We start from the raw sequence: 12,441 nt of genomic DNA on the forward strand, positions 1-12,441 counted from the left end.
AAATAAAGGCTGCTCACAAGTTTTCTGAGGATAGGCAAAAAGGAAATGTTGAGTATGCTGAACATCCAGCCTTACTGCAGGCAACATACATGATAGAGCAGGAGCAGCAGAGCCCATTAACCTCATGTTTGGTGCAGTATTAAAAGAAACCATGAAAATCCATCATGATAAACCAGGGGTTTATTATCCATGGCCTCCTTCCTTCTAATTATGCTAATGAGCCACAATGGTTCTGAGGGGTGTTATCAGCGCCCCTCCATGATGCACCTTCACAGGCCATTACACAGGATCACCCTTCCCCCCTGCGTCTGCCTGCTGTAATCTCACTGCAGCAAAGTAAGTTTCAGCACACAGAGGGAAAGGGCAGGAGTGCTCCTGCACAGTGTTACAGCCTGTTAAACTACAGCACTGAGGGGCTCTGGTAACACCCCCGAAAGCCCTGATAGTTCATTAGCATAAATTTAAAAGTAGGTTTTAGAAGGGAGGAGGCCATGGATGTCACGGTGCCTGGATCTATGGGTAAGTGTCCCCAGTTTATCACACTTGATTTTGAATGACAATTTTAAGTGGAAGGACTATGGATGTGAATGAAATCAATGGCTGGTTATGATGTACATTTTTTAAAGAATATCAGTTCAATGTTGTCTACCAAAATACTTTTTTTATTTTCTTATAAATACAGGTAGTTGAATCATCATACTCGTGTCACATTTCCCAACACTCGGTACTTCCTAAACCAAAGAAATCATTGGGTCAGATCTAGGAAATCAGCAGGTCACCCCCTGCAGTCAGTGATTGGATCAAGGCATGGAGCTCCTGTCTTAGGGCGTCATCAGTTTAGGAGGAGGGATATGGCTGCACGGGGAATAGTATCAGCAACATATGCCGGGAAGATGTGTGAGAATAAAGACACGGGAACGACATGAACTTCCCACTCTTCCGCCATGTTGGATGAAACGCACTGTGGTGTATTCCTCATCTCTCTTCAATATGCAGAACTTCAGGAGTAAAACAGGAAAGTGCAAAAAATGTGGTGACCCCAATGTCTTCATCTTGGCATTAGCATGCGAGTGCAGGAGTAATATCAGCAGGTCCCTTTGATTAATACGTCTGCTGATAAAGACACTTTGGGCTTTGCTGAGCATCGAGTAAGACGGACACTAATCCTTCAGTGAATTCAGAACAAAGTAAAGATGTGCGGCCTTTCACAACACACAGCTTTGTAGTGCGAGAATCAGATTAACACATCGCTGCTCCGTAGGATAGAAGAGGGTTTCTTTTTTTTCCCCCATAACCATCGGTAAACATTTGAAGGTCTACAGTTTCTCAAATTTGTGAGATGTATATACTCCACCTCAGCATGTCACACAGTTACCGTATACAACAGCATGAAGCCGTGAGCACTGAGGCTATATACAAGGGCAAAGGGGCAGCATAGCATACAGAGTTATTTTGCACTATGAAGAATAAAATCTAATTATCATTTTAATTCCGGCTTATGGTTCGTCACACTGGAGGACTTATTAATACCTTTCCACTGCAAGTTGAGCTGCCCCCACAGCAGCCACTATAGTAAGGGTGCCCCCACAGCAGCCACTATAGTAAGGGTGCCCCCAGGGCAGCCACTATAGTAAGGGTGCCCCCACGGCAGCCAATACAGTAAGGGTGCCCCCACGGCAGCCAATACAGTAAGGGTGCCCCCACGGCAGCCAATATAGTAAGGGTGCCCCCACGGCAGCCAATATAGTAAGGGTGCCCCCACGGCAGCCAATATAGTAAGGGTGCCCCCACGGCAGCCAATATAGTAAGGGTGCCCCCACAGCAGCCACTATAGTAAGGGTGCCCCCACGGCAGCCAATACAGTAAGGGTGCCCCCACGGCAGCCAATACAGTAAGGGTGCCCCCACGGCAGCCAATATAGTAAGGGTGCCCCCACGGCAGCCAATATAGTAAGGGTGCCCCCACGGCAGCCAATATAGTAAGGGTGCCCCCACGGCAGCCAATATAGTAAGGGTGCCCCCACGGCAGCCAATATAGTAAGGGTGCCCCCACGGCAGCCAATATAGTAAGGGTGCCCCCACGGCAGCCAATATAGTAAGGGTGCCCCCACGGCAGCCAATATAGTAAGGGTGCCCCCACGGCAGCCAATATAGTAAGGGTGCCCCCACGGCAGCCAATATAGTAAGGGTGCCCCCACGGCAGCCAATATAGTAAGGGTGCCCCCACGGCAGCCAATATAGTAAGGGTGCCCCCACGGTAGCCAATATAGTAAGGGTGCCCCCACGGCAGCCAATATAGTAAGGGTGCCCCCACGGCAGCCAATATAGAAATGGTGCCGTCGCCCATCTTATTATATTTTTCCACTGTATTTGGACTGAACTGCTGGTTACAGGGAAGTCTTACCTAATGTAGTGACAATGGTCTCATTCATGCCATTACTTCTGGCACCCAATGGAACAGTTAGCCTATCTGCTACCAGGTGGGCTGCCCTGGGCTTGAGCAAATGATTGGGCATAAATGTCGGGGGCTAGAAAGTAATTCCAACGTTACAGAGTTCCTATTAAACAAAATGGAATGAAAGATGCTCTTTAAAGGGGTTTGCTCATGAAGGGAAGTTTTCAAATCCTTACCCTCTAGTGACGTTAACATGATAAAGATAACTTTTAACCACTTACTTTGCAATTCCACTCGGTTTTATTGCATATTTTAGCTGCTCAGTGTGTGGGCAGGCACTAGCTGAGCAGACATTTCCCGACTGTGCTATGCTCGTGCACAAGATGCTGTGTGTGAGTAATGTGCTTAGATTATCATGGATATGCTACACTTTTATTTTGCTTCATAAAATTCTACTAATATCTGACACATTAAAAAAAGGAAAATCAGACAAATCCGAGACCTGAGGGGGAAGTAACACACAATGACAAACTCAACTCTTCCATCGCACCTAAGCAACAAAGCATAGTCAGCTCTGCTATGACCTCCCTCCCCTGGGATCAAGAGCTGCCCTCCTCACACTGCTGGACAGGAAGTGCCTCTGTCTCTAGTGCTCCCTGCTCCTTCAGCATAACTGAGTTTATGGTCGTGTCCAAGGACAACCAAAATATACATCAGTACTAATAAAGACAGGTTAGAATAATATGTATGAAATGCTGTATTTTTGTTAATAACATTGAATTAAAGTATGTATTATTTTGCCATCATGAGCACATTTAAGAACTTTGTTTTTGTGGGAATTCCCCTTTAAGCACATACATTGGTCATTATACAGTTACATAAGGGATGTCTCATTAAAGATGACACATTTCTAAAAATTTTATCACTCGAAGCACTGGTTGTGTTTTGTTTGCCATTAAAAATATCAACTCGTAGACCCGTCTGATGGCCTTCTCTTTATTCAGCGGTATATTTTCTTCCGTTATGAAAATTTGACATTAGTTAATTTTTTTATAAATTTTTTTTTTTTTTAAAAATTGCAGTTTAAGAAGAAAAAATACCGGAGACAGCTTGATGGAAATACTTACTGTCGGAGGTGTTAACACAGACAGACGCTGCAATTTTTGAAGAATTTTTCATTACTATTTCTCATTTATGTATTGTCATCACCGAAGGATACTTTACATTCTAAGGGTATGTGACACTCTCCACCAAGCCCACAACTTTCTAGCCCAAGGAGGATTCTCTCGCTCTATTGTTTTACTTACTTCTTAACCTCAAAATACCTGGATAACCTTGGAACAATCTGCAAGAGCATCTTGCCGGCCCATTATTCTTTGTTGCACCAGGTATTGTTTCGCTCGGGAGACAATCCGTTGTGAATGGGCGCAGGAAACAAAAACAAGTGTGTGATGACAACCGCTGCTCTTGTGATATCATCTAAGTAACTTGTCCTTTCACCAACTAGAAAGATTTAGGACGTAAGGTTAAAGTCAAGGGAACTAATGGTGCTCTGCTCGGAAGAGCTTTCATCGTTGGGAAACAGGTGAACTGAAGTAGAAAGTGGAAGCAGCAGATCAGGTCATCCTTACGATAATCCACTTCATCACAAAAACTAGTTTCCTCCCCGCTCTTCTAAAGTCACGTCGTCCAGTCATAGTCTCGGCCGGCTTTGGTTTTTGCTGAGCAATCCTCTATCGATGCAGTATTAAATCTTGCCTGGGCACTGATGTAATTGATGTTTTAGTTTCTCATTAATTAGTTAGATGGTGTAAGTCATAATTTGTGATGCTCATTAACTACAAATTCCACTTCTGACTTCTCTTTTTCAACCTGCTAGATTTAATTCAAAAATTGAAACTCAACCAAGCCCCCCCCACCCACACCCCCTTCTTCATTGAACTGCATTGACTTCTGCAGTTATTAACTTACAATGGGAGGTTTTATGGTAATATGGTTGTAGGGTCTGCCATTAGGGGTATTTTTGGGATTCTAAACTGATGTCCTATAGTTGGGATTAGCCATTGATGTGGTATTGGGGGGGGGGGGGCACTTAGAGCAGCGGTGAATGGCAGGAGAGTGCAGAATAATGGTGCAGGCACTGAATGTACAGTATATTTATGTAAAAGGTTTTGCAATACAAGCAGTCCCCGGGTTACATACAAGATACGTTCTGTATATGGAGAAAAAGTGAAGATTGTGTGGATGTTCCGAGCTCCAGTTCTTTAATATTAGAATTCTGACTGTTTTATAGAATTTAGTGTCTGTTCAAGGAACTCCTGTGGAAAAGGTGCAATCAAGAAGGAAGGTACAATCCTTCTCCCTCCAAGAAGTAGAAAGGGCCTAACACTTGATAATCGGTGAGGGTCTTAGTGATGAGATCAGATCACGAGAATGGGTGTTTGATGTACCCAGTCAGGCCTCTCGTTGTCCCGAGATGAGCAACGAGGGGACCGACGCGGGTACATTGGACCCCCCACTCATCACTGAGACCCCCACTGATCAGCAAGTTAGGCCCTATCCACAGGATATTTACTTTGTGAGAAAACCCCTTTAAGATTTGTCATCAGCATGTGACAGGTGGGAGCCCAATAACGCTGCCAGTCATCAGGTGAAATGGCTCCTCTAATGTTTACCAAGGAACAGCTCCGTATTTGTATTTGGGGTACTGCAGGACTTTCCCACTGTGTTTGACGGCACTTAAATGGTTAAGTCAAGCAACTGGTGTTGGCACTGTTTGCGGGGAGATAGCAGCGGCTGTCAGCTGTGGACATCCACCGCTATGTAAAGGGCTCAGCCCGTAAGCGCCCTCTATACGTTCTATCATGGTGCGTAATGTTAAGAGGTTTTTGTTTAGCTCTGATGTAAGATGTTATAACATAACATCCCTGTTACCTTTTCCATGTTGCAGTAACCATTTGATAAAAATGTAGTGTATTGATTCCCGTTGGCTTCATTCACATTGTCAAGAAAAGATCGGCGCGTACAAATCTGTCTATTTTTCAGCATTTTCATGGGTTGTTCCTACAGAGGCAGGAGGCGACCTTAATATAATACCACTAATGAGATGTATGAAAGGAATAGTCGGCAATTAAACATTTTCAAGCTAAACCATGTACATTACATTTTAGTACATTTACATTTCTTTTTGTTAAATCATTGATATAATCAATATATCTGCTCTACTTCCGTACAAGATGATTGCGGTCTTACTACAAGGAGTAAATTAGTCCCATCTGATGTCACACGGATAGGAGACTACATGTGGACGATTCCAAGATAGAAACCGTGGGCATCATCGGTGGAGCAATATGGACACAACAAGACATCAGAGTGTGGTCTATTCCAAGTGAAGAAGCCCGAGCTACAGAACTAGTAGTCGATTCTACCAAGAGATCTCAGCGGGAAAGTCTACGGCCGAGACAAATTTGGAGAAGTACCTAAATGTGGTACATAAAACACACAAACAAGCCTCTTATTCAAGACTGACCACACAATAAAAGACGACGCCTATTGTCCATCAATCATCAATCTGTCAATTCTTAAATGTTGCACTTTCAGCTGCACAAATGGAGCCAAAATATGTGAAATATGTGCCCAGAAAATCCCAGCGACACACACACTACAACAACACGGATTAGTGCACGTGAGCTTCCCACCCTACACGGCCAGCAAACAATCTGCACATAGGTCTACGGAGTGACACAAGGACATACCATTGAGCTTTCTCTGTAGCGCCTCCTCCTGTAGACTTATGATGTACATCTGCTCATCGAGGTCTTCAAGGATCTAAAACGGTAAATAAAACCCATTATTAAAGAATATAATGTCCTGGGGATTAAACTTGAATTATAGAATGAAAATGAAAGGTCTGTGCCACACAAGACGCGGCAGATAGAGGAAAAGATGTCCAATCCCAATGATCACCAGAATAAGGTCCACCACAATTATATTAAAGAGAATGCAGCGCCGATTCTCACAAACCACTCCGATGGGACTTCTAGAAGTGTCATAGAAGTGAAGGCAGTGCAGGTTGAGCACGTCCCTCCGGCTCATTTGCATATTTTGCAGGTCGAGCAAGTGTAGTGGGGCTTCATTTACTTCTAGGGGAGCATTTGGAAATTGCTGAGCACAGCGCTTAGGTATTACTGGCACTCCCTTTTAATGTCTACGAGGGTGCAGGAGGTTACAGAGTGCTGTGCTCTGCAATGTCTCACAGACCCCAAAGAATGAAATGGAGCAGCAGGACGCAGACTATATCAATAACTGAGAATGGGACCCCTTGTGAGCCTCGGGGGTCCCAGCAGTCAGATCTCCAAACAAATTGATGTGGATAGTGGATAACAATAATACTCTGTGAAACCCCTTTAAGACAGACACAAATTAATACAGTATAGTAATAGTTTTGGCAATACTAGAAGCGAAGGAACTTTACTAGACGTCTGCTCCTTAACACCTTCTCTAAGACATCATTACACAGGAGACACGACACATAAGAATAGTGTGACCTAGATGTGTCATGTTATTAATTATGGACAATGTTAGCAATGTACAATTCTAGTCATTACAACTTACCAAGTGCCACCAAATACAATAGATTATTCAGCTTTTTATAACTTCATATAACAAGGTTTAAAGAGGATCTGTCACCCCCTGAAAAATACCCCCACCAAATATGTTCCCCCTAATCCTCTCCCCAGCCCCATAATATTTATTCAATTTTTATTACATTTTTTGTGTGCGCACCGACAGCAGCTGAACTGCGCTTATTCTCAGTGCGCTGCATCGCAGAGAGACGGCAGCGATTGCGCGATACATGCGCTGCTGCCGGCGAGTCTTACAGGCCCTTGACTGACAGGAGAGTGGAGGGGGCCCCCTCATGAATACGGCCGACTTCCAGGGGACCTGTAAGAGGATCCGACTTCTTATTTGGTAAGAGGTCGGATCGCTTAAAACAAAGTTTGCACAAAAAAACTGTAATAAAAATTGAACAAATACAATGGGGCTGGGGAGAGGATTAGGGGGAACATATTTGGTGGGGGTATTATTGGGGGGTGACAGGGCCTCTTTAACTTTTAAAGCAGTTTATTGGTACAGAAGAGGAACAACAAATCTATTATACACAGTAAAACTCATAGTATAACAATATATAAAGTACATATCGGTATAAAGCAGTAATATAGTTAACCCCGTAACGATTTGTGACATATTAGTATATTAGATCAAGGGTGTTAACCCTTTCCTGCCACAGGCAAAGCCGCCATATTGGCTTTGATCATCGCTCCCTGTGACATCATCGGAGAGCGACAACCCTTTTATAAGACTCCAGGGCCTGTCATTCCTCAAGATCTGTTACAGTGTGTCAGTTGCACACTTTTACAGATCTATTGGAAATTCTCCATATACTCCAATACAGTAATTTTGCATATATGGTAGGAGCAATCAGTCTCCCTAGGGTTATAGTACCCTAAAGGGTCTAAGTAAAAAAATAATAATAATAATAATTATTATTATTATTATGCAACACAATTTTTTTTTTAATAAAAAGCTATCAAAGGGTCATAAAGCCCTCAAACTGGTAGCAATAAAAAAGTCAGCTCAGCACGCAAAAAAAAAAAAATGACCCCTTACACAGACGTACAAAAATGTTATTGGCATCAGAAGATGGCGAAACAAAGAAATGTATACTTGTATAAAAAGTTTTAACACATAAATAAAAATAATTACATAAATTACATACCGGTAATAAAAAATTAAAGCACAATAAAAATTGTAAAAATAGGGTATCCCTGTGATTGTACTGACTCACAGTGAAAGATGTACAAAAACCAAGCCCACAAGAAAATAGGGCAAATGAATTTTTTTTTACCGCAATTGGAATTTTTTTTTTTACACTTCCAAGTACATGGTAATAAAATGATAAATACCGTCACTATGAAGTACAATTTCATACGCAGAAAACAAGCCCTCACCCAGCTCTGTGCATGGAACAATAAAAAAAATGGTGAAAAATGGAACCACAAAAACAAACAAAAAAAAAAAAAAGGGCATCGACGAAAAGGGGTTAAAATGTTATTACTTTTATTAGCTGAACCATTACAAAGAAATTTAAGTAAAGAAAACAAAAAAAGGAACGTTATGTACTATTAAAAAAAAAGGCTAATTTTAAAGATCTAAAATTGGATAAAATAAAATACAGGCAGTCCCCGAGTTACATACAAGATAGGGTCTGGAGGTTTGTTCTTAAGTTGAATTTGTATGTAAGTCGAAACTGTATATTTTATAATGGAAGTTCTAGACAATTTTTTTTCTTTTGCCCCAGTGACAATTGGAGTTTCAAAATTTTTGGTGTAATTGGACCAAGAATTATCAATAAAGCTTCATTACAGACACCTTACAGCTGATCATTGCAGTCTGGGACTATAGTAATAGCATCCAGAGAGCTTCACCAGAGGTCACAGTGGGCAGAGGGGTCCGTCTGTAACTATGGGTTGTCTGTAAGTCGGGTGTCCTTAAGTAGGGGACCACCTGTAAAAAAAATCTTAATTCTCTTTAATTTACATGAAAGAGAAAGATTCGGTCACAGCAGAAGACGCGCAATGTGTCTGCAGATGTAGAATAATAAGGCATTAGATGCCAGGAGGTGACAAATAAAAGTAAAGTTGTGGACAGGGGGTCACAGGTTCATGGGACTAAGGGTTTGGGATTGATGTAAGCGCGGTACAAAGAGCTGGGGAGGAATGTCACAGGAATTGAGCGGCGTCCCCCAGAACAAGGGAAGCCTCAGAGTGAGGAGTGAATGAGGAGAGCGCTGCGCTCATACTTGACTGAAGAGTGTTGCAACAGGACCAGCAAGAACTTTTTTAGGACGGCTTAGGGGGAAAAGAACAAAAATCTTCCTTTTGACAATTAATCGAGCCGTCACTCTCCGCGATTTCGCCTCCATTAACAGTAATTATTTCAAAATTAATAAGACCCCAAAATACTCCACACGTTCAATTACAATGAAAACTTTTTGTAGCAATAGCAATAATCTAAAGATTTATCATAAAAGAAACGTCTCGCTCACCAACAATCGTTTAGTACAAGAGTGAAACCTTACATATTGATAAAACTATAGAAGAAACATAAAGCACTTACTGTGGGTTTGACCAGAAGTTGACCCATTACCGCAAACATTCGGGAGAGGCCGACAGGCGTGCACACTGCCAGGGGATAAACCGGGGGACATTGACATCGTTACTACATTTTTAATAAAAAATTATAAATCGTGAAATAAAATGGTGAAGTTACAAACTATGATGACCTGCACCCGACACCAGCAGAACAGAAATGATTGTACTGCAATGTGAAGAACGATTCATTTCATACATTTTTTTTTTTAATTTTAGTATCATGTTATTTAAAGCCTCGTTGCAGGTCTGCTTAGGGTGCTGGAAGCAGGAATGTGCAGATTTCAGACAACTGTGGTCCGTCCAATGTGCAGAGTCCAATTTCACAGACAAAACAAAGTGCAGAGGATTGGACTCCTTGCATCATAGTGATAAATGGTACAAGGAGTCCCTTCTTCCTGATGGAACAGCAGTGCAGAATTGTAATCATGATTACAGAGGGGAAGTAGGGACTCCTCGTACCATATATCACTATGATACAAGGAGTCCTAACTGTAATCATGATTACAGAGGGGAAGTAGGGACTTCTTGCATTATAGTGATATATGGTACGAGGAGTCCCTTCTTCCCCACTACAGTTCTGCAGGTAAGTAGGGGTTCCTTGCATTTTATAGCTATATGCAAGCTCTATGCAGTGCTGTGTAATCTGTGTGCACTATATAAATAAATTTGTATTTATTATCATGATGCTCCAAGTCCCTCACACTGTGGTTGGTCCATTAACGCCAGCCAGCGCACGGTAAGTAATTCATGCTAGTCTGTTTTAGCACTGTATAAAATCACTGACATGTATAGGGCATTGTAGGTAATAGTTATGTGGGCCACAGCTGCCTCACATAACTTGCCAAAGTGGATGCATAAAAGGTTGCATAGGGTTAAACGATAAAAGGAAAATTTGACAGTCCACAATCACTAAGTTACATACATTGTACATTTACTTTCTTACTTACAGAGTAGCAGGAGGCATCCCATGAGTGAAATGCAGGAGTACAAGTAGGGGAGATAAAATTCCCAAAGGTCTAATAGGAATGAAAAAAGAAAAAATTGTGGATAAAAGGTTTGTAACTAAAACGGTTTCTGGACAATCTTAGGAGGCGGACACAAGGGCACTATACTGCCAGAAGTAGTAAGAAGCGTTAGAAATCCTGAGGGGTGTTGTAGAAGTCTGTATTACATCTAGGTAGATGGTATATAACATCCACATATACATAAAGGTTCCTAGCAGATCACCGTATACATCCAACACTGTGACAGGGTCTCTGGTAACTTGATAATTAAAGGGGTTCCCCACAGATCACTAGAACGGGAGTCTGATATACACCAGTCGCACCACCGACATGGCCAGTGACGCATGCCCGGGCTGCCTCATTCATCTCTATGGAGCTGAATAAGATTACAGAGCGCTGTACTCAGCAATCTCCATCAGCATCATAGAGATGAACAACCATCTCCATACACCAGAAGCCTGCGGGACATCACAGGAAGTCCTAAGTCCTGCTGCCTGGGTTCATGTGACCCATGGCTCCGGCAAACGAAGGTTTAGTATAATATGGGTGACTTTTGGGGTCTTGTATTTAGCCTGTCAAAGTTTGCTATAAGTCACCAACCCCTTTAAGAAGATCTAATTGAAATATTATAAATGTATGTAGGCGGGGGGGGACTTACCATATAATGACTCCATGCTTGCAGAGCTATTATCAATGAGGGCAGATGCCACCCACACAATGCCGAATATTAGCAAGGCCAGGAGAATCAGCATGACCACCGTCTCCAATATCCGAGCTTTGATACCCTTTGGAAAAACAAAAAAGAAAACACAAAGTGACAAAGATATTAAAATGAACCTCGTCATAAGAACGAACCCATCCAGTCTACCAGTATCATATAGAGCAACAGGGTCTGAGCAACTCATGTACAATTAAATTGCAACATAAAACGTATAGGTAAAAGATTCAGTGTAAGAATTTATTTCTCTGCTCATCCGGTCCTTGGCAACGTATGTCTTCCATCTATAAGGCCCCATGCACACGACCATGTGGGGACCAGTGACGAGCCTCAAAATATTCTAATGGAGAGGGGAGGGGTGAGGAGCGCTCATCCCTTCTCCATCCTGCTGTATGCTAGGCGCAGGGCGAGCAAACGGCAGTATGCAACGAGCCCAAGTAACAGTGCATATAAATAGCTGTCAATCACCGTAAAGATCACCTACGTGACAGCTAAATACAGAATAATCTGAGACTGAAATAAATAGGTAACAATGAGATAAAAATATAAATAAATCTCCATACAGGGGAAACTATGTACAAACATATCTGCCCCTCCTGCTCTATATCATGCTACCTACAAATGGGATATGATTTACAATCTGCTAAAATACAACATGCTGCCTACGGACAGGACACTATATACAATCCACTCAGCTCCTCCTGCTCTACAACATGCTGCCTGCATATAGGACACTATGTACAATCTGCACAACTCCTCCTGCTCTATAACACGCTGCCTGCAGATAGCGCACTATGTATAACCTGCACAGCTCCTCCTGCTCTATAACATGCTGCCTGCAGACAGGACACTATGTACAATCAGCTTAGCTCCTCCTGCTCTATAACATGCTGCCTGCAGACAGGACACTCTTTATGGTGACAGGAGTAGCAGATGGTCTATGAATTCGGTCTCACTAACCCATCACTTTACTTTTTGCTGGTGACATGTACATATTGCGCAGGCATAAAATCGGAAAGACCGTCTTTAGAAGAAATGGCTTCCTCAGTCAGGGATTCGGCAGACTATCAGATGACTGATATGAAAATAAGACACAAGACTTCATTTACTA

The 12,441-nt window shown here is 42.4% G+C and overlaps 1 protein-coding gene across 2 annotated transcripts in view; it reads right to left on the reverse strand.

The window, feature by feature from the left end:
• The window catches only part of LMBR1 (limb development membrane protein 1), an 86,215-nt gene that overhangs the window by 24,997 nt on the left and 48,777 nt on the right, over positions 1–12,441 (reverse strand). For both annotated transcript variants that reach the window (XM_072153955.1, XM_072153956.1), the window contains 4 exons: positions 11,271–11,397; positions 10,556–10,624; positions 9,574–9,638; positions 6,150–6,222 (listed from right to left, as the gene is read on the reverse strand). In XM_072153955.1, the coding sequence (XP_072010056.1) occupies positions 6,150–6,222; positions 9,574–9,638; positions 10,556–10,624; positions 11,271–11,397 (334 nt within the window). The remainder of the gene's footprint in view (positions 1–6,149; positions 6,223–9,573; positions 9,639–10,555; positions 10,625–11,270; positions 11,398–12,441) is intronic.

The sequence above is a fragment of the Engystomops pustulosus genome, chromosome 5 (assembly GCF_040894005.1).
Source record: "Engystomops pustulosus chromosome 5, aEngPut4.maternal, whole genome shotgun sequence".
NCBI classification, from domain to species: Eukaryota; Metazoa; Chordata; class Amphibia; order Anura; family Leptodactylidae; genus Engystomops; species Engystomops pustulosus.